General features: G+C 37.0%; 1 protein-coding gene across 1 annotated transcript in view; it reads right to left on the bottom strand.

Moving 5' to 3' along the window:
* Nucleotides 1-18,886, bottom strand: part of LOC6038374 (protein jim lovell) — a 46,864-nt gene extending 27,978 nt beyond the window's left edge. Inside the window, exons 1-2 of the mRNA XM_038256403.1 lie at nucleotides 17,505-18,886; nucleotides 2,880-4,589 (exon numbers count right to left, since the gene is read on the bottom strand). Coding sequence (XP_038112331.1) covers nucleotides 2,880-4,527 — 1,648 coding nt within the window. The 5' untranslated portion in view covers nucleotides 4,528-4,589; nucleotides 17,505-18,886. The remainder of the gene's footprint in view (nucleotides 1-2,879; nucleotides 4,590-17,504) is intronic.
* Between the last annotated feature and the right edge of the window lie 4,564 nt (nucleotides 18,887-23,450).

Raw genomic sequence — 23,450 nt, 5'->3', positions numbered from 1 at the left:
GAAACACGATTTTTTTTTAAATTTATATAATCAAGGAGCCATTACACTACCGCAAACAAACAAACAAACTCGCACTTTTCCGTGTTTGACAGTTTACCACACTCGCAAACTTGTTTGCGGCAAACTCGCAAACAAGGCAAAATGTATGCAGGCTGACATATGAGGGGGAAATTCTCGTGTGTTTGGCAAGTCAAGCTCTCGCTCCTAGCTCCATTCAATTTGCTGATTTTCACTATTTAAACAACTAATTTTGCACAACTTTTGATAGAGACTTGCTTGTTCACTTCTTATTGAGCTATTTATCATTCGATTTCAATTGAAAATGCTTTTAATGAGCTGTAATCGAATGTCAAAGTGCTGATATGACAACCTAAGAGGCACGCTGGAATTAAATGCTATTCCCCTACAAACAAATCCAGGCAAACAAGCAAAGCAGGCAAACTTTCAAAAAGTGCGAGCTTGTTTGCCGTAGTGTAATAGCTCCTTCCCTATCAAGGAGTTTTTATCTGAAGAAATCACCTAGCAGTCTACCAAACTTGTTCAATATTCAAACTATTTTAACCGTTCCTGATAATTCTCGAAAAAAAAAACTAAATCAGGGGGCGAAAAATATTTTTTTTAAAACTTAAATTTTTTAATGATTTTGAAACTGAAAGCTATGAAATACGCATTTTTCTACATTGATAATAATATTTAGCATGTTCGGGATGGATTAAACATATTTGATTTTTTTTAAATGAAATTTCAATGTACATAGGGCGTCCAATTTTTCCGGGTTTTGAATTTCCCGGGAAACGGGAAAAATATTTTTGGAATCCCAGGAATTCCCGGGATCCCGGGAAATTTTTGAAACAGTTATAAAATCTATGTTTTCATTTTATTTGTTATTTTTTAAAAGCTCATTATATAGAATTAGCTCAATAATATTATTTGGTGATAATCTACATTTCAACCCAAACTAGAACAATAGTTTTTAAATAACTTAAAATAAATTAAAAATTGATCTTTTTTGTTCTGAACTACAATTTTGTATCCAATGAGATAATTTTAATCAGTATTTTTAATAAATATTTTATAAAAAGACTTATTATGTATATATTTTTAACTGACTAGAAAAACTTGAAAAATTTCTTTAAACATGTCAAAAAACAAGAAGCGAAAAAAATAAAATAATATCAGTCAATGTAAAATTTTAAATATTTTTTGAATTTGATGTATCATACAAAACATATTTTACAAATAATCTATAACATAATATGGTCTACTGGGAAAATCGGGACTACAGTCTGAATAGGTACAGGAGATTTTAAAGCAATAAATTTTAAAATTGGTATATTAATTGTTTTGTTCTGTTCCTGTTTTAACCGAAGTCGTTCAAAACAATATGCAAAAAATGGCTTAAATAGCTGTCAAGATTCATTATAATTGTCTTGATTTGACCAAGGTTCTATTGATTGATGAAAAATAATTTTACATAATTTTATACAATAACAAATTCAAAATCATAAATATACGTAAATATAATACCAAGTCTTTTAAAATGTAAAATAAATTGATAAAATTTAAAGCACTAGGCACTTTGTAGACCTGTAAACTAAAATTTTAGCTATATTCCCTGATAAGCCAAATTAATTAATTGATGTCTAGAGTTTTTTTTAAGGTCATATTTACAAAAAAATTTTGAGGTTTGCTTTTTGGGTGTTTTTAAAACCGCCTTGAGTCAAAAATATTGAAAAACAACCAAAAAACATTTTTTTAAATTTAGTTCATAGGACCTTTGAAAAACCAAGATAAAAACCGAATAAAAATATCAATAATTAAAAATTGTTCTTTACGAAATATTCAACTTGTCATTTATTTTCACAACCAAATCTTAATTGCAAAATAAAATTTATTATTTTTTCAATTTTGGGAATTCCCGAGACAAATTATTAAAAATCCCGGGATTCGGCAATTCCCTGTTTTGGGAAAATCCCGGGAATTTTGTCCCGGAAATTCCCGGGATGGACGCACTAATTGTACAGAAGCGCAAAACCAAATGCTTAGTATTTTAGCATTTTATTATTTTATTATTTTAGTATTTTAGTATTTTAGTATTTTAGTATTTTAGTATTTAAGTATTTTAGTATTTTAGTATTTTAGTATTTTAGTATTTTAGTATTTTAGTATTTTAGTATTTTAGTATTTTAGTATTTAAGTATTTTAGTATTTTAGTATTTTAGTATTTTAGTATTTTAGTATTTTAGTATTTTAGTATTTTAGTATTTTAGTATTTTAGTATTTTAGTATTTTAGTATTTTAGTATTTTAGTATTTTAGTATTTTAGTATTTTAGTATTTTAGTATTTTAGTATTTTAGTTTTTAGTATTTTAGTATTTTAGTATTTTAGTATTTTAGTATTTTAGTATTTTAGTATTTTAGTATTTTAGTATTTTAGTAATTTAGTAATTTAGTTTTTAAGTATTTTAGTATTTTAGTATTTTAGTATTTTAGTATTTTAGTATTTTAGTATTTTAGTATTTTAGTATTTTCGTATTTTAGTATTTTAGTATTTTAGTATTTTAGTATTTTAGTATTTTAGTATTTTAGTATTTTAGTATTTTAGTATTTTAGTATTTTAGTATTTTAGTATTTTAGTATTTTAGTATTTTAGTATTTTAGTATTTTAGTATTTTATTATAAATGTATTTTTGTATTTATTTTAGTATTTTAGTATTTTTGGTATTTTATTTTTATATTGTGAAGCTTGTAATTCAAATTTAACAAATTTTAATGATTTTTATTAATTTTTTAAATATTTTTATAATTTTTTTTGGCTTGAAGATATTTAAGAAATCAATATGTTTTAAAGAAAAAGGCAAAAAAAATTCAATACTCACTGTGCGGCGGCGTCAGCGTCAGCGACGACACGGACGACATGTGCGGGAAGGAGGACAGCGGCGAGTGGGGTGGCCTTGGGTGCGGCCCACCATCGGACTGGTTAAAAAACGGCGGAAAGTTCAACGTCGGGCTGTGCAGAAAATCCTTCGGCCCACCGTGCTGGTGTCGCTCCTTGCGGAGATTCCGCTCCTCGAGTGGTCCGCTGTCGCTCCCTCGGCCGTTGTTGGGGTGTCCTCCGTCACCACCGCGCTGCTGCTGCTTGCTGTTGTTGTTGGCTTCACCGGGGTGGTCCGGGGTGAGGCCCGGGGGTCGGAGGGAGTGTGGGGACGAGTTGCGGACGTGGTGGGACAGGTGGGCGAGCGGGTGCTGGTGGGAGGCTAGGGCCAGGTCCATGTGGTCTAAAAAATGGTGGCCGGGTTCGTCGTCGGCGGTGAGGCGGTCGTCGTCTTCGAGTTTGACGCGCTTTTCCGGGGGGAGGTGGCTGAGGTGTGGCGGTGGTGGGTTGTTGTTGAGGTGGAAGGAGGGGGGTGGGGAGAGGGAGCTCATGGAGCGGACGAGCGGGACTCGGTTCAGGTGGCGGATGTCTTTGAGGGAGAGGCGACCGATTTGGGACTGGGGCGAGTCTTCTTTGAGGCTGGCGGGGGAGGCGTCTTTGCTGGCGGAGTTGTTGCCGGGACTGCTGCTGCTGCCGGGACTGCTGGTGGAGGAGGATTTCTTGAGGCAGAGGTTCTCCGGGCCTTCCAGGGTTGCCGTTGAGGCCGTCGAGTTGTTTTTGTCCTTTTCGTTGTGTTCGCTCGCTTTGCTGGGGGTCTTTTCCTCTGGCTTTTCGTCGGATTCACTCCTTCGGAGGATCTCTTTGATGTCGTCGTCTTCGTCTTCCTCCTCCTCATCGCGGTCCATTTCGTTGTCATCTTCCTCCTCCTTGTCCTGCATCGGGGGTACCGGCGAGGTCGGTTTGCTGCTTAGGTCCTGGGGGCCACAATCTCCCGATCGTCTCCGCGGGCGGGCCTGCTTGCGTCTCGGCATCGGTGACGTGCAAATGTCCGGATTGGGCAGGTTCAGCGTCGGGTCGGCAAACACCTGGGGTGGAAGAAGTAGCTTGGGCGTGCTCGAGCTCAACAGCCCGGTGGCGGTCGAGTTCTGATTCCGGTGCTGATGGTGGCTAAAATTTGGCGACGAAAGAGCCGGCGAAGTCGGCGATATCAGCGACGAGTCCAGCAGGCTGAAGTCTTCCGGTGATTGCGCCGGAGTCGGGGTGTTCCCCGCGACCGGGTGATCCACCAAGCCGCGCACCTGTAGCGACTCGCCGGCCTGAATCAGCACCGAGAGGCGCTCCTGCGGCACGCTGATCTCCCCGCGGTACATAAAGTCCACGATCGCCTGCACGACCCATCCCCGGAAGTCCTTCAGCACTATCACAGGATGCTTGCAGGGCGTCTCGGAGAACACCCGCTGGAAAAAGGGCGAACACGCCGACAGGACCACCTTGTGGGCCCGGATGCTCGTTTCGGCGCACACCAGCGTGACGTCGACGAGGGTTTTCGTCTGGAGCAGGGTGTCGAACGCGCGCAGGATGTGGTTCTGGTGGTTGTTCCACCGAAGGCTGTAATGCTCCTGGTCGGTCATGATTTCGAACTTTTCGCGCATGCCTCTTGCCTGGGGAGAGCCTTCAGCGCATGTGAGCGATGTTGGTGGTGATGGGGGTGAACCTGGAAAGAAGTAGAGAAATAATTCGATTAGTTTATAAAGTCGACAAAACCCAACACATCTTCCTTTAAAATCAAAATAAACGTTGTTAAAATTTTCCCTTGACCACTTTCCATGGTGGGAGGAACGCCAAAAAGGCGAATCCTTAAAGCGAAAACTTATTTTTATTCTTTTTGAGAGTTGGAGGGTCTCGAGGCCAAAAAGAAAATTGAAATTCACTGTCACTTCTCCCACTTTGCAGCAGTTTTTCACGGCGAAAAACTCCCTTCAGGTTGTTGGGGGGTAGTAAATTGAATATTTTTTCTTGATCCTTCCGTTCATGACGTTGGCTTAGTGGGAGGTCGACACCACCACGTGTGTTGGTCCAACTAGTCTCAGACTACCGCGCGAGGTAGTAGAATCGTGAAGCGTGCCACTAAATGGAGTTCGTGTAGGCAAATTACCGCGAAGCAACAAATTGAAAAATTGAGCTATTAAATCGTGGGCTGTTGTTTTGCGTTTTTTCACGGTTTAGAGGACCATTATCCAATTTGATTCGTTTTGATGCTAATTTTGTGGTTTATGGTTTGAATTTCAATTTGAAACTCTACCATTTCCGAGGATTTTCCACAAAAAAATCAAAAGAATTTTGCATCACATCTGTAATCACCATCAATTTCCCAACAAAGATCACAGTAAAGTTGACGTTCACACAAGCCAGAGGGCATCTATTCGGAGCGTAAAAAAACTTAAAAAGAAACTACCCCATTCAACCAATCTCCAAACAACGCTCCATCGACTAACAAACCACCCCTCTTTTTGCCACCCAAGTGAAAGTTTGCACTCTCCCAAGGATAAAACCGTGGAGACGCATGGCTTCAGGATGCTTTTTTTCTTCTCACCACCCTCCCCAGACAACAAAAGTAAAAAAAGAAAAAGAAGACGAAAAATTGCCCAAGTTTAACTGCACGTACTTTAAACTTTGTCCTCTTGTTGGAATTTTCCTCACCCTGACCGGACTGAAGAAAACGAAGAAGAGAAGGACCTCCTTGACCTCACCCCCTCCCTCCTTGCAGCCTCCTTTTCATTCGGCCACGTGGACCTTTAAGTTTCGAGGCTATTTGAAGAAATTTGCTTCAAGAGGTTCTCACGCCTTCCCTTTAAATTACTGCCAGACTTTTCATTTTTTCTTTCTTTTTTTTGAGAAGAAAAAGCGAAAACACACTTTAAAAAGGCGAAATATTTTTCTTTGGGTCGCGTCGCGATTCGAAAAAAAAGACGCACACACAGACAAAAACCCGTGAAAAACTCTGCCTCTTCTGGGCGAGGTGCATCTTCTTCTTGGGCCAGATTTTCCAACCCAGGTACCAAAACATACACACTATTCAAATTGAAGTATTGCACACAGCAAACATCATTTCTCTCGCGTGGAATCTTTTCTCTTTTTTTTCGTTTTTGTGTTGTTGATTTCGCCACTACCTTGGAGGAAAGCAGACAGACCTTGAAGGAGACGCTGCTGCTGCAAGCTGGAAAAGTCGATTTTATTTCGCGAGAAGATTTTTTACGCTTTGCATACCAGATTTTTTTTTTGCGGCGAGCCGTTTGGCGGTTTGGGTTGCAGCAGAGTTTTTATTTTTTCGAGATTTTCCAGTTGGCACAATGGCTGGGAATTATAATAAATCTTGGCAGGTTTTTTTTTTTGAAGATTCTGCTTGTGACTGAATTCATGTGAGATTCGACATTTTTGTAGACTTGAATTAAAGTTGAAGATTGAATTTTAAGTAATTTTTTGCGGAAATAACAAATAAATTACATATTCTTCCAAATACCTTGTAGAATTTTTTTGATGATTTTTAAAAATCTCTTAAACCACTTTTTTTAAATTCGTCAAAATAGAAAAGATCTAGCCAAGTAACGAAATGAGTTGGAAAATCTGTGATACGAAATTCTAACAATTATGAATGGAAAAGGGAAGAGAGAAAGTGAATTGATGCGATAGCTTGTAAAGTTCTGATGGTTGAATTGATTTTTGACAGTTTAGTTTATAGTTTCATTTTTTTATGTTCAATCAATCTCGTTCATTTGAATCAAAAAGATGTTTGAAATTGGTAGCAAATGTAAAATCTTTCAAAATCGGTCAAAATCTGGTACAGATAGTGATTAATCTTTATTCTGGATGACATTTAAAAAATCTGGAATTCCCAGATTTATCTGGTAACCTGGAGAACCTGGCCACTAGCGTAAATATGTTAAATTTAACAGCAATTTGAGCCCTTGTAGAAAAATAGTACTCAGGAAATAACATAAAAAATTGAGATTTTTTTCGGTGTATTTTTGAGATAACCTAAAAACTGATTGAAATATATCGGAAAAATAAATATTTGCCGACTGTTTTTGAATTTTTGACCTAAAATGGGCGTTGAATAAGGCCTTTTAAATCAATGTTAATTCAAAATACTGAATAAGATTAGTTTTGAATAACTATCGATTGAATTATGATGCTTTTATTTTCGGGGAATGATTGATTACAAGCGGAAAAGCTGCTGCATGAAGAGGTCTTTTTCATAAGATTAATTTACAAATCTGGTCTTTTAAAGTTCTACTAAATCCTCTACAGTCTTAAAATCTCATTAAAAATGTTGCCAGTTCGTCAATTCTCATATTAATCCAATGGTGTATCTACAAGAATGCTTTTCCAGAAAGTTTAAGAAAAATAAAATTAGCAGTAGTCGTCTTTTAGAAAATTTCCTTGAATTTAGATTAAGTTACTATATTTCATGGCAGTGTTGCCAGATCACCTTACAACCAGTTGTATTTTTTAAAATACTCTCCCAATAAATGATATACATAAAAATATCTTCAGCAGTCAATTCAAATGAAATTTTTAATGGCTGAAATGATATCCACATTAAGCTGAGTACTCAGCACTTAAGGCAGTGTTTACAGATATTCGATTATTTACTATCATTTACTATCGTTTAAAAGGTATTTTAAATATTTGTCGTTACATAACGCAACATAACGACCGAATTTAAAGAATCAAAAATGGAAACAAAGTTGGTTAAAACAGAACACAACTTAAATTTTGCGGGTTTTTTCAAAATTCCGGGAATTCCCGAGATGTTTCTGCTATTGAAATATTTTTTTTTTTAAATATTGACGGATGGAGCAATATTGATACAGATACAGAAACAGATACAGATACAGATACAGATACAGAAGTTTTGCAGCAAAGCTAAAAGACACTTGTCGCCACCTATGAATAAGTAGCGTAAACCTATTACTTTTTGAAAAATTGTGTTTTTACCTTCAAAACCAATATTTTTTATGAAACTAATGCCGGATTCGGATAAGAAAAAATATTTTCAACATATTGGCGTACAACTTTCTAATATTTGTATTATTTTTATATGAGAAAAATTCCGACAGATGGCGCAAAGCATCGAAAAATGACGATTCAAATTTTCGCTGTTCGGTTACATAGGAATGCAAACTTAAAATTGAATTTACAGCTCTTAGAACAACTTTTGAGCAAAAAATTCAAGTAGTACGAGTGTAAACTTTTTGCCCTCTATAAATTAACGCAATAAAAAAATTTCAAAAAAAATAATTTTGAAAAATCATATTGTTTAAAATGATAGAGCATCAAAAGTATCAGCTCGAATTTTTGCTCAAAAGTTGTTTTGAACGCTGGAATTTAACAAAACAGAATTCGCATACATAACCTCAAAGGGCGGAAATTTCAAAAAATAAAAAAAAACTTTTGAGCAAAAATTCGAGCTGATACTTTGTTAACTTTTGTTGCTCTATCATTTTAAACAATATATTTTTTTCAAAATTATTTTTTTCCAATTTTTTTTTATTGCGTTAATTTATAGAGGGCAAAAAGTTCACACTCGTACTACTTGAATTTTTTCTCAAAAGTTGTTCTAAGAGCTGTAAATTCAATTTTAAGTTTGCATTCCTATGTAACCGAACAGCGAAAATTTAAATTGTCATTCTTCGATGCTTTGCGCCATCTGTCGGAATTATGGAGCTTTTAATCGCGAATAGAGAATTTGCAGCAAAGCTAAAATACACATGACGCCACCTAAATGCGTAAACCTATGGTTTTTCGAAAAAATGTGTTTTTACCTTCAAAATCAACATTTTTATAAAACATATGACGGATTCGGATGAGAAAAATTATTTCCAACAATTTGGTGTACAACTTTCCAATATTTGTTTGATTTTTCTATGAGAAAATTGTAAATTTAGTAAAAGATAGTAATTTGAACTATTTGGCAACAAAGTCTGTCAAAAATCAATAAAAACTGTTAAATATACGTTAACACATCTGTTATCAACTATATAACTGTTTATTTCATTGTTATATACGGGGAAACTATTTTTTTCGTGTTCCAAAACATGTTTTTTGAAGAAAAAGTTCACAAATTTTTGCGCGTCCAAAAATTGATGCTCATTATTTTAAAGCAAAAAAAATTCTCGTCTTTTGTAATTCAGCAGAAAGGAATACGAATTTTGGCAAGTAACCTCATTTTGGCGCACCTACATTTGAAACACAGTCGCGCTGCAAAACCTCAATAAAGTCAAAAATCAATAAAAATTATTGAATTTATGTTTACATATCTGTTTTCAACTATATAACTGTTTATTTCATTGATATACATGGGGAAACTATTTTTTTTCGTGTTCCAAAACATGTTTTTTAAAGAAAAAGTTCACAAATTTTTGCGCATCCAAAATTTGATGTTTATTATTTTTAAGCAAAAAAAAATCTCTTCTTTTGCAACCAGTTTCATTTAGATTGATACAGTTTATCATGAGTAATTATCGATTTTGTACTTCAACCCGGCGAAAGGCACACGAATTTTGGCAAGTAACCTCATTAGTGGCGCCACCTGCATTTGAAAAACAGTCGTGCTGCAAAACCTCAATTTTATTTTCAATTTCGGGAAAACCGGGACAAAATATAAAAATTCCCAAAATTCGGAAAATCCCACTTTTAAAAACAATCCCGAAAAATGTCAGCGAAATTGAATTCAACCAGTTCTAACTTCCATTAAAATGTGGCCAAACGTGATCCTGCATATGCCGTCACACTTATGCTTCCTCCTAATTTGCCTAATTGCACTACTCTGCCTCTTGGCTGCAAAGGTCACCGTCCCCAGGTTGCCCAGGTAATTTATGAGAAGAGTGTTGCCCACCCTCAAGCATAAACTAGGCAACATCTCTTGACATGGTTTCAAAAGGACTAAATTTTCATGCCTTAAATTTAAAAATTAAACGGAAAATTCAACAAGACGTACAAACTGCCCCTAAAGTGCCAGTTTAGTGTCACCGTAAAAAAAAACTCCTCCACTCACTCACTACACCACTTAACCTGGTCTATTTTGCATATCGCCGATCCGTTTAACCTGCCAACCGGTAGCGCAATTGGGACTAAAAAGGGCAAAATCCTAGCCCACACCGTCACAGCAGCGTTTGTAACGGTGAAGACATGCGAACACACCGTTGAAATGTCCCCAGCCCTGGACCAGGACTGCGGATCGAAACAAGTGCAACCAAGTATCGCCAAGCCACATTTGAGAGAGGTGGAACCCGTTTCAATTCAGCGAGTTGAACACAGAACTCGGGGCAAGACGTAATCGTGGGTGTGGAAAGGACGCGCATAACATATTCCTTATGATGTGTTAATATGTGTCACCCCTCGTTATGTTTGTAGCTCCGTGAGTGTGGGGGGTGGCGGGTGGTTTGGTGTGTGCTGCCACAGAAGGAAAACCCCGAGGAAAACCTTCCAAGGATGACATTTTCCGAGCAGAGCAGACTGCGGCTTGAATGCTTGTGGTAGGGAAAGGGTATTCGTATGATGTGAGGGATGCTCATTTGGTACGGTATGTCCACGCATTCTTTCCTGTAGATTTTGTGAAAAGTAATCTGTTAACAAAATCCACTCTGCGGTGAACTCAATGCAGTAGGGCTGGTCTCATTAATTTCTTATTTCAAAATTAATAAAAGCTATTTTTACGAAATATAAGGTTTAAGCACATGGAATGTTGTTTTGAAAATTTCAAAATTAATTTTATTAAAAATATAGTTTATACTGTTAAAATTACAATTCAAACATTTTTGATTTTTCGAGCAACCCCAAATCAACCTTTCTTTCAGCAAATGTGCCAACATGTGTTTTCCCGGCACACTTGCAAACACTTGACAAGAGTGGCATGAGTTTTGCAAAAATCGTATTTTTTCACTTGCTTCGACCTCGACACCTCCTCCTCCCACATCCAAAAGGCTGGCAGCACTGTGGGCGCCCAGGAAGTGTAGCGGAAAATAATTACAACGAGTGTCGTTTTTATTTCGTTTTCCGAAACCTCTGCGACGACGACTGCTCTCTCTCTTTTCGTGCTCTCATGTGGAAGGCAGCCAGGCAGGTTTTCCCTTGAGAAGGTGACGCCACCGACGACGCTGGCAGGAAACGCAAAAGAAAAGCGGAAAAGGTTTTTCCCCCATTTCCACCCTTCCGCTCTGCTGTGGAAACGGGAGCACATTTTGCATGCATGTGCGAATTTGTTATTTTATTTAATTACATGTGCATTCCTAATTTGAACGTCAACTGGAAGAGAAGAGGGAAAAAAAATGTTGAAGGAAAATTTCACGAAAGGAAAAAAAAGGTGTCAACCGACGACGACGTCGGAAAAAATGGAAATGAAATGTGGCACCTCCAAAGTGAGCAAGCGAGCAGGTTGGGAAATTAAATGGAACCGTGTTAATGCCTTTTGTCAGGATTCAGCAAGCGGAGATGCATTTTGTAATGAATTTATGGATTTTCCGGGAGAATTGAATTTAATTTTGAAAAATATGCGAATTTCGGGATGAAAATAGTTAAACTTTTTTTTTTTTTAAAGAACATAATTTTTTTTAATTTTTGTTTTTCTCTTAGCGGCTGTATCTCAGCAACCAACGGTCCAATCTTCAATGCCTTTCAAGAAAATCTGGAGGAAATTTCAAAGATTATTCATAACTTCTACAGACAAAAAAGTCACTTTAAAAACGATTTTTTTTTGTGATTATTACTTCTAAACAGTGCACGAAATAATCATTTTTGATAATAATTTTTAATTTTCACATTTTTATAACTCAAAATAAAGTATTTTTTGTGTTTTTTTTTAAATGTTTTTTTAAGTAACGATTTTTTTCCGAAAACTGGCAACACTGCCCTTCGAATTTTTACCAACAAGCTTTAAATATCTATTTCAAACAAATCCAAAAATATGTTTTTTTTTTTCAAAGATTAATATTTTTTGTCAAAAGTCGATTTACAAAATAAAAACTTTTTTTTCTGAGAAGTCCTGAGCAATGACTTCAACTTTGCCGAAGACACCGAATTGATGAGAAAATCCGTTCTCAAAATACAGATTTTAAATATTTTACTAGCAACTCTATGGAGACTTTATGGACCAACTAATAATGTGAAATAACTTTTTTTGGTCATGGGACGCACAAAGTTTCATCCAAATGAAAAAAACGCAAAAATTAAATTTGCTAAAAATTGTATCATTTTTGGGATAATTTCTCAAATTTCATTTGAAATTTTCGTCTTCCAAAAAATCAGGGGAAAAATAAACAAGGAGGTGTGTCTGAAGTTATGTGACAAACATATAAAAAGTTTTTTTCAGATGTTTAAAAAAAAAAGTTTCAAAAAATTGTTATTATTATTTATTTATTTTGACAAGTTCAAAAAACATCGCCTCCCCTTATGTATGCTCCAAGACTAAGTTGTCATTATGGTTGGCCTTAACGTGTCTGGAAGTCGCGTGAAAATTCCGCGAGGGGGGCAGACCAGCCCCCGGTCGGTTTCACCGGACCCAAGACCAAAACCGCGTGGGACACAACGGCGGAAGTGTGTTAGAGGCAATTAGCGTAATGCGGATATTTTCCATGCCATTTAAACTTTTATGATAAATATTTTTAACTTAAACTTCAAGGAGTTCGCTCCTAATTTATTCTGTTAAAACATTTAATCACTTTCAAACACATGTTTCTCAAACATATTCCAACATCCAAACCCAAACTCAAACATTGCAAAGCAATTAACTCCCCTGTCATAACTGGTGGTAACCTAAATTTATTAAAATTCCACCTCACATCCACCTTCACCAAAGTATGCATGAAGTTTTCCTCCAAAAAGTAAAATTCCTCCAAGCTCACACAACCACCTTTCACCCGAAAAAAAACTTCTTCAGAAAACCTCCAACCATCAGACAGAGGCCGTAAAAGGCAGCAAGGTGGTATTTTCCCACCGAAATCATGTCACGGCATAAATTATGTTAATTAATTTGCTAACCCTTCCTCCGAGACTACTGCTTCTACCGCCGCCGATGATGACCAGCCTGCAAAGAAAAACCCCCTTCTGTCTTTCTCCCTAATCCCCTTATTATTCGAGAACAAATCATATGTTTTGCCCCTTCTCTCCCATTTCATCAAACTAAAAACTACGGAAAACATGACCGAAAATAGCCCCTTGCCGATGAAATCTGGTGTGAAAAATTTAAACCCCTTCCGATTCCCTCCACATGGTGGCCAGTTTTGCCCAACCGAACTGACTAAATGCCATAAATCAAAAGTAGGGAACTCCACGCTTGTTACGGAGTTTGAGGTTTACCTTAACCGCACTTGTTCCAGGTATCGTTCGCCTGAACGGCCAGCAGCCTAACTGGTCAGTTTGACGAGGGGAGAGAAAAAAAAAAAACAATCAAGTGGTGTGCACTTGTAAAGTCCCTCTTCAATCGTCCTCGAGCAGATATTTACGACCCAAAGTTCTGACCACTGGTCACTATTAACCATCCCCTTTGGTCAGATTTGTTTCCTCCCCTTACGAATGATTGCGTGTGAAAAGGCGATTACGAGTTAATGCAAGCCCCCGAGGGCATTTCGGGGCGAATAAAATAGTTTTCTAATAAATACGGTTCAACTGCAAGTGTTTAATTGGGTGACCCCTGGGTAGTGAACGGTGAGTAGGGAGAAAATGACCGATTTTTATGGTTTGTAATTGAGATGGTTTTTATTTGGGGTGCATTTTCGGTTGTTAGAACAGATTCTAATTTGAGGAATTTTGTTTTGCTTTTCTAATCTAGAATGATAATAATAAACTCAATCAAGAGAGAGAAGAATCAGTTTATAGAACGATGCAAAAATGAAAATTCGATTGAAAATATGCTATACCACATATTCAGCTATGGGGAAGAACGTCTATCAAACAAAAATAAATTCAGAGTTTTGCCTTCCTAACCCTACTGAGGAAAGGATATAAAATCACTCGAAAAACAAAATTCCTAATTTTACCTCCTAGACCCACCTTCATGTATACATATCGACTCAGAATCAAATTCTGAGCAAATGTCTGTGTGTGTGGTGAGATGTTGATCAACAAAATTTGCACTGGATTATCTCGGCACTGGCTGAACCGGTTTGGACTGTTTTGGTCTCATTTGATCCGTCTTAGGGTCCCATAAATCGCTATTAAAAATCATAAAGTTTAGTAAGGCACTTCAAAAGTTATGCTAAAAAAGCGGTTTTAACAAAAGTCCAGAAGATTGTAAAAAGGGTGGTTTTTGTAAGCGACCCTGCCATGTTATACATTTTTAGAAAGGTATTCGAAAGACCTTTCCAACAAGTTCAAAAGATTGAAGATCTGGCGACCCTATCAAAAGTTATAAGCACATACGTGCCCTGAATTATGAAGATCTGACTACCCGATCTGATGGTATGAATAATGAATTAAGTTGATAGAACACTGAAAGGTCCGCCCTTTTGTATTTATTTTGGATAGCACTACCCTCTAAATGTGAGGAAGGCACCAACCACCTAAGGGTGGTTTAGGCAATTTTTTTATAAGTCCTATAAACAATAACAATTTTTATAAGTCCTACAGACAATAGCTTAAAGGTTCTTTAAAAAAAATTTTCAAAGATCCGTTTTGCAAAGAAAAATGCCTATACTAGCCACAAGAAAGAACATATTGACAAGGGGAGAGTATTTTTGGAGTAATTAAAACCAAAGGGGGCCGTCGAGGAAGGGAATCATCGAGCAAAGAAGAATATCGAGACAAGAGAAGCATGATTGATCGATGAAGCAATATTGGGATAGCAAAGATCGACAACCAGAGAATCGACTGTGTAATTTATTTTTAACATATAATTGAACGGAAAATATGAAAATAATCAAAAGATGTTGAAACTTTAGTTCAAACGCTGAAATTTACATGTATTTTTCTGTTGGTCGAATGCTTCAGTATGAATTAAAAAAAAAATGATTAAAACTTTCCCAAGATTTCAGTAAAAAATCAAAATTGATAATATTAAAATGTTCAAGCTTAAATTGGAATGTTTTAAAACTAAATGATTATTATCTAAATGTTGTTTCACAAAATATGGTTATTTTGTTGTGTGTTAAGCTTAGTTATGAATTTATTTATACTTCGTTTTTTTTAGTTTTAAATATAAAGTAAGTCATTTCAAGGTATATTTAAAATTCAGTTTCAAATATGGTCACATAACTTTTCTTAACGAATGAGGGGTTGAATTTAGAATACCTTTATTCTTGTTAAAATATTCGGTGTCTTCTTCTGTAAAGAGCAAAACATTGTAAAATTATACGAAGATTTATCATTTTGATTTGAAATTTCGCATCTTCGAACCTTTCAGCCATTTTTTATTTTTAATAGCTTATTTTATTGTTTGCACAAAATTAAAGAAAATTTGAAAATTATAACTAATATATAACTATATTCGATCTCACAACGAACTACTTTTGTGATTTTTTAATTTTTCTCTTATCTGAATAATGCGCTGCAAAATAAATATTTTGTTATAAAAAAACGCAAAATAAATGTCAAAAATATGTTTTGCTTTGGTACAAAAATATTTTTTAAGTAAGTAGTTTATGTAATTTATTATTCTGGATTTCAATTGTGAAACCCAGAATAATATTCCAATTTTCCGGGAAACTTTGTTCGTGAATTTGACAAGGCACTTTTACAGGTTTCTGTTTTTCTTTAAGAATCGATGCTGCTAATCAAATTTTATTATATTTAATATTCCAAAAAAATCAATTATCATCGATCATTGAAAAAATAGTAGATTATGCAACAAGTGCAAAAAAAAAAATCAGCGCGAGTCGTACAGTGCTAAAAAAATATGTTTTGCATCGAGATTCAATCAACTTTTTTTTGTAATTTCAAAAAAAAAAAACAATTTGAACGGAATTTTAAGTCAAATTTCCATGTGTTTATGAATTTGAATTTGAATTTGAAAATTTGGTTTATTGGTCCTTTTAAAAAAAAAACTCTAAAAAATTTTCTATGTTTGACGGCTTTATTCCCAATTCATTACTTAGGCTGACACTAAAATTGGAAGTTTTAAAAATATCAGAGAAAACATCACAAACTCTTAAAGAAATTAGTATAGTTGTTCTATGAGACATTCTTCAGTATTTTTTTTGTAATTCGAGTCAAATTGTTCCATTACTCATATAGCTTCGGAAATTCAGATAACAAAAAAAAACGAATATATTCATATATGGTTCAGCCAAAATCGTCCTTTCCGGAAAATTTAAAATGTTATCAAATGCAATTGCCAACTAGCGTTAGACTTTGATTTTTTTTAAACAATTGATTTAATAAAAAAAAATAAAACGCATTTTTCTCTATTCAAACATCGGAACATTGAGAATTTTTGCGTTTAAAGCATAAATCAATGATAAAGTGTAAAATCAAGTTTATTAAAGTTCCAGAGAATATAATCAGTTAATTGTATTGTTTTAATCTTCATAATTATGAAATTATTACAAATGAGATACATAAAGAAACTTTAGTTTTTAAAAATACTGTCTCGTTACCACAACACAAAACAGTATTGTCTGAAATTTTGGTCTTCTTATAAAATGCAAACTAATTAAGGTGAAACGGGAAGGCAGCGCCATTTTAACACCACGACTTATGGAAGCATCTTTAATGAAAAAGTAAAGTCATGTATGTTGTAGATGATAAATATAAAGATAACAATTAATCTGTGGAGTTTAGTCATTGATTTAAGTTGAACAGAAGTTGTTCAAGAACTGGACTGCCCCTGATCGCATAAATGTCCAATATGCATTTTCATCGATTGTGAGTTTTTTATGCAGTTTGGTTCAAAATCGTGTGCTCTTTCAAAAGAGCCTATAACATCCAGTACTTTGTTCTAGAAATTAGGAGTGAATCCAGTTTTTTTTTCGTGAAAACTTAACACGTAGACTTATGTATGGGACACATTTTAAATACGTTTATCACAGCTTGCTGCTTTTGCATTTGGGACATTTATTCGAACATGGCCAGTGGAGTCTTGTTTCACTTCATTTTTAATAAAATGTTGGAACGATCATAAATTGAATAACTTATGTTTATCAAACAATCGGCACTAATACGAGATTGTAATCATTAGCTGATAAAAGGTCCTTTTTTAGCACAAAACTAGATTTGGTTCTTCATAACACTTATTTTTATTGCTTCGGTTAAAGAGTGTTGAAATTATGAGTCCATGATTGTATTTAGCCTTTTTAAAAATTACACTCGTCTTAGAACTTCATCGTTTTATTTTAAGTTCGGCCAAAATTGACTATCATACCAAACTCGGAAACTTGACATTTTTCCTATTTGGCATAGTTGTTTTGTAGTTCCGGTCAAAACAAATAAAAAATGGTCATAAAATCAAAATTTAGCCAAAAATTTGATTATGCCGAAAACTAAACTGAGTTTATTTGGAGCAAAATATTGATTTACGCTTCAGATTTTGAACTCCCACTTTTGAACTGCGATTTCAAGCCCCAATTGTTTTACCCAATTTTTTTAAAGCACTTATTCAAAGCAACTGTATCGACACCACATCCTTCGTATGACATACCTTTATTTAGTGCTTCCTGCACCCGCAGTCGTTTTTAAAATCCTTGTTAATTTTTCTTCCTCGTTCACTCGTTGCTTTTTACTACTTGCACTTTACACACTCTAACACAGAAAATATCTACGTTTTTTTTTGTTTGCTTTACAATATCGTTTTAATATCTCCAAAATCACGTTATTTTTTTTTGTTTTACTCGAAATTTCACGTCAACACAAGAAAACAACACAAACATCCAGCGAGTATTCTTTTTAATGGGGTTAATTTTGTTCTACAAACTTTATTTGTTTCGTTTTCCTTGACACTTTTTTACGTCAACTCAAGATTTCACTTTTTCAACATTATTTATTTTTGAGTACAATCCAAAAGTTGCAAACTCACTTTTCCGCTTCACTCTCTCTCTCTCCGAAAACAATTTTATTTTTTTTACACTTGTCCGAAAATCACTTGCCCTCAGCGTAAATTTTGAACGGTCCGAAATGGTTCCACCAACTTGGGCATTTAGCGGGCGTTAAGGGTGCACTTTAATCAATCATGCTTTGGCAACACTGACTGACTGTGGGCTTTAACGTAGCCAACCTGCTGGTTCCGCCGCGCTGCGACTGCATTGCCGTGTGACCTCCTCGACAACAAATCCTTAACCTTTAAGGGTCTCTCCGCAGGTACAGGATCAAAGAGCGTTACCAGAAAAAAGGGACTCCTTTTCTTTGAACTTTTGCTGTTGACGGGGGAAACTCCTTCGATGTTGTTTGGCGCGTTAAGGACCACAATAAATTAGATCATGCATCGGTTCACATGTGAGGATGCACGGTCATGGCCCTGGAAATTCCCGGATTTAGGACGTTTTGTTGTTGCCCCGTCCTTGGGTTGCTCTGAAGGGGAGGGTGTCCTTTTGTTGTGAGATTTGGAATTCCCAGGATTTCTGCGCGGTAGGACCTTTTCTTGAAGAGGTCGTAACTCGGGGTTTTTTTTCGTGGAACTTAAAGGTAAACACAAAATTGCACAATTTTCCTTTTATGTAGCCGGAACGAAACACTTGCGTGGAAACGAAAATTCTTCTTTTTTGCTGTGTTTGCCGAAAGATTTAAAAATTTTCTTCTCTTCCTCCTCCAACAACTCATCCAACTGGGTTCGTCGTCACCGCTTGTTTTGATCGCGATCTACTCCAGGCGCCGCAACTGCTCATCTGCGCCACTCTGCTTCAACTGCGCTGCTGCACCTGTTTTGACAGCTCCGACCTCGTTCTAGCGACCTTTTTTTTCTGCACCGGGCGTTCTGTTTTGACAGCCGGGGGGGCAAGTGTGTGTCCAAAAATCCTCTAAATAAACCAAACGTCAACTATCGAACCGCACATTTTGAGAGAGAGAGGTTTACGCCGTGACTGCCTGAGACCGACTGAATCGTTGTATCGCACGACGAGCCTGGCCTGCTGCTGTGTTCGCCTCTGCCGTGTCTCTTCACTCGCCGCTCCCTCTCTCTTACCGCGCGCACATACACTCACTCACTCATCATATGTATCCCGCAAGCAACCCGTGTGCGCACCCCGACACACATCCATCGAGCGCGAGCGAGAGGCTCACATACATACGCGCGGTAGCTGCTCCTCTTGCAAAAACACTAAACTCGTTCGCTCACCTCCTCCTCCTCCCTCGCGACGCTCACATGAACGGCTCACTCTCGCGAGCAAACGCTCACGCCGCCGCCAATACATAACACCCTCGCAGCGAACGCCGTGGAAACACGAGGAAAAAACAAAAACATTACCCCGTTACTCGCACCAACACAAGCAAACAATTCTCAAATCGCTCGAAAGCTCGCTCAAACTGAGTGCCGCTCGCCACTCACCTTCCAGTGTTCGCTCACGCTCACACAGTGAGCGCTCGGAGCGTCTCACCCCGTTCGTCGAGCGTCGCTCGACATATGACCGACATACGGGACCGGAACCCGAGCACATGCGCATAATTAAATCCATAAAAAGGGATTTCCGAGCAGGGAGGGGAGGAAACGGGACGGGAAACATCCTAAAAAGATTCCTAATGCGATAGCAGTTTGGCGAGTGAGAGGGAAGCGATCGGAGCAGGGTGAGAGGGTGAAGCCTGGATTAGCGAAATAACTAGCGCGCTACCCTAGTGCGGCGTTTTGCGAGGTTAGGGTGACCCCTAACCTCACACATGTCACACATCGGGTCCAACCTTCTTTTTCGCTCATATGTGAGCGCGCGTGTAAGCCTCTCACACATGTGAGTAGTAGGCGACGGCTACAAGAGATTGCTCGGCGCTGGAACGAGGCGTGTTCCTACATGTTTGGCACGGCTTGCTTGGATGCAGGCACCTATGACACGACACATGTGTGTGGAGGAGTGGTAAGAGAGAGTGAGCCGAGAGTGTGGGAACCGAAATTGAGCCAATATGCGACGGCTTTTGTTCGGCAAAGCGGGGAGTGGATCGATTGGTGGGATCTTTTGTGTGGCTTCTTTCTTTTATTCGCTTTGTTGGGCGCTAGCTTTGAGGGTGTTTGTCTATTTTTGCTATTTTCGCTAGCTTGCGAGGTGATGTGAGAGCGTGGACGATGCATCGCGTGGTGTATGGGTGGAGGGAGAGGAACGAGTGAGCGCGCGGTGTCACGAGAAGGGTGTCGTTAGTTGGGGGACAAAAATGAAACAAAATGGAGAAATTTCACCTTTTATTATTTCCAGAATGCTTAAACTGAAAGGAAATGTTTTATAAACATTCTGAAAACCAAACGGAAATCTATCTTAACTGATATGATTCACCTGACAAGCATCTACCCATCATTCTCTCTGCCCAAATCATGACCATTTTATTCCTGGTCGTTAAAAAAATGCATCGAAATCAGTCTTTTCTAATGACCGTACATTCGAGAATACTCAAAAATGTTGTAAAAAATTAAAGCGCCGCGTTATTTTTACCACGTAGAGGATTTTTTGGCCTGGACAAACCGTACCGTCAACTGGAGTGAATCGGAACGACACTCTGAATAAGGACAAAGCACTTGAAAGCTTGAAATTTTGACAAACGATGCACAGTAACTAGGCTAAATCAGCTGTTCCAATTCGCTACACGCGTCCTGATTCACCCTAGATGACGTTTTCCATGCAATTTAAGGGAAGAAGGGATCTTCAGATTGACTTGGTGTGTTGGGCAGAATTATTGGTTATGCTTCGGTCGCTATTAGTTGAATATGAAATAGTGAACCTTTGCGAGATGTTTAATTCTATGAAATCAAATCAAGATTAACATTAACATTTAAAAAAAGACAAAAACACTGATTTTAGAAGTTGTTGAATAATCAAAATATTCCACCAAGGATTCTGGATTTTGGAATTGCATATTTCTCACAAAATTCAAACTTAAAGAGGCTTAAGCTTAGCAAACAGAGTCATTTTCAAATGTGTACCTGATTTTGAATCTTTAAAGAATTTTAGGATTTTGTATGACATATACAATATAAATCCTATATTTTCCAAAAGAACATTATTTTTCAAATAATCATAACTTCGAAAATAAAATTTCATTTTTTTCTATGATCAAAACATGATTATTGAACTGAAAAACTAGTGTGATTGATAGAAAAACAAAAGAAATTTAATCTTAAATTTTCTAAAAATTTTAAATCAGGTTCTGTGATGTTGGATATCTTTTTAAATACTTCGATTCTGGCATCTTAAAATTTATTGATTCCCAATCCGAATCCACAAGCTGCAAATTTGACCAAAACATCAACTCCCAAACACATTTGTTGAATATTAGCTTACTCCTTATCAAAGAATTCCGAAAAAACGTATTATGCATCGAAAAAAACACAACAATTTTTTTTAAAACTCTGCCATTTTCCGTTACTCAACTGTAAATATTTTTGGAATATATTTTAATAGAAATTTAATGTTTTTTTTTGAATCTACATTAACCCAGAAGGGTCATTTTTTTCAATTAGAACAACATTTTTCATTTTCAAATTTCGTGTTTTTTCTAACTTTGCAGGGTTATTTTTCAAGGGTAAAAATGTTCTACAAAGTTGTAGAACAGAAAATTACAAAAAAATAACATGAGAGGTTTGCTTACAATCATCACGAGTAATCGCGATTTAACTAAAAAAAACTAACTTAATCCACCTACGTGGTTGATGCCTTCCTCACTTTTTACCAACAAAGGGTAATATGAGTGGTTTGGACACATATTTCAGCTATTTTTTTTTAGATCCAGAAAAATACGTAGGCGTCATCCATAAAATATGTCACGCTCTAGGGGGGGAGGAGGGGTCTGAGCAAGTGTGACATTACGTGTTATAAGAATAGGAAAAGCGTGACAAAGGGGAGGAGGGGGGGTAAATCTTGGCTGATTTTAGCGTGACGATTATGGATGAAGCCGTACACACATATAACTTAAGTAATAATAACTCGAGACAAGGTTGCCAGATCAATAATGTTGTGAGCTCGTTAGAAAGGTTTTTCGATAACCTAACCAACGATGGGCCAGATGATGGATCCGGACATAGTTTACATACATTTAAGTGGGATCCGGCTTCGAAAAAGTGCATCAATACCACTTAAGTGGACATATCTCGAGACAGGGTTGCCAGATCTTTAATGTTTTGGACTCGTTGGAAAGTTTTTTTGATAACCTAACCAACGATGGGTCGGATGGTGGATCCGGACATAGTTTACATACATTTAAGTGAGATCCGGCTTCCAAAAAGTGCATCAATATCACTTAAGTGGCCATATCTCGAGACAGGGCTGCCAGATCTTCAGTGTTTTGGATTCGTTGGAAAGGTTTTTCAATTACATAACCAACGATGGGTCGGATGGTGGATCCGGACATAGTTTACATACATTTAAGTGGGATCCGGCTTCAAAAAAGTGCATCAATATCACTTAAGAGGACATATCTCGAAACAGGGTTGCCAGATTTTCAATGTTTTGGACTCGTTGGAAAGGTTTTTGATTACCTAACCAACGATGGGTCGGATGATGGATCCGGACTTCTTTTACATACATTTAAGTGAGATTCGGCTTCAAAAAAGTACATAAAAATCACTTAAGTGGTCGAAACTCGAGACAGGGTTGCCAGATCTTCAATGTTTTGGTCTCGTTGGAAAAGTCTTTTGATTACCTAACCAACGATGGGTTGGATGATGGATTCGGACATAGTTTTCATGCATATAAGTGAGATCCGGATAAATGTGAAAACACATTTTTATATATAACTTTTGAACTACTTATCAAAACTTCAAACAATTCAATAGCGATGTATGGGACCCTAAACCAAGTCGAATGCAACCGGTTTGATCAAAATCGGTCCAGCCAGTGCTGAGAAAACTTGGCAAGAATTTTGAACACATACATACATACACACACACACACATACACACACACAGACATTTGTTCAGTTTTCGATTCTGAGTCGATAGGTATACATGAATATAGGTCTACGAGCTGTATTTCAAAAGTTCATATTTCGAGCAGGATTATAGCCTTACCTCAGTGAGGAAGGCAAAACGTTTTGAAAATGTTGGTCGTCGTTGATCATGGCCGTTTATCGTCAACCGCGCGCGACGGACACGGACAACGAAACAAAGAGAAACACAAGAAGTTAGGGGAAAGTGGGGCAAGTGTAACAAGCTAAGGAAAAAATCAAATCAAAATCAAATTATTCGCTCTACAGCTTTGCCTTGGCGTTCTCGATTGCGAGATTCCTACTCGAAACTAGGTGTTCGAAGGCTTGATTGTTGAGGCAATTGCAAACCTCTTTTTACACCTTAGCTTCCATCCACCCCGGGATTCGAACTGACGACCTTTGGATTGTTAGTCCAACTGCCTACCAGCGACTCCACCGAGGCAGGACCCAGGGAGACGACTCCTACACCTGGACTGAGCTAACGACCTAACCTTTTTTTTTTTTTAGGTTAGTCCGGGGCCAACATTCACTTCCC

This window comes from Culex quinquefasciatus, chromosome 2 (assembly GCF_015732765.1).
Source record: "Culex quinquefasciatus strain JHB chromosome 2, VPISU_Cqui_1.0_pri_paternal, whole genome shotgun sequence".
In the NCBI taxonomy this organism is placed as follows: Eukaryota; Metazoa; Arthropoda; class Insecta; order Diptera; family Culicidae; genus Culex; species Culex quinquefasciatus.
Note: the sequence above shows the minus strand (reverse complement) of the source record. Positions and strands in the feature narration are given on the sequence as shown.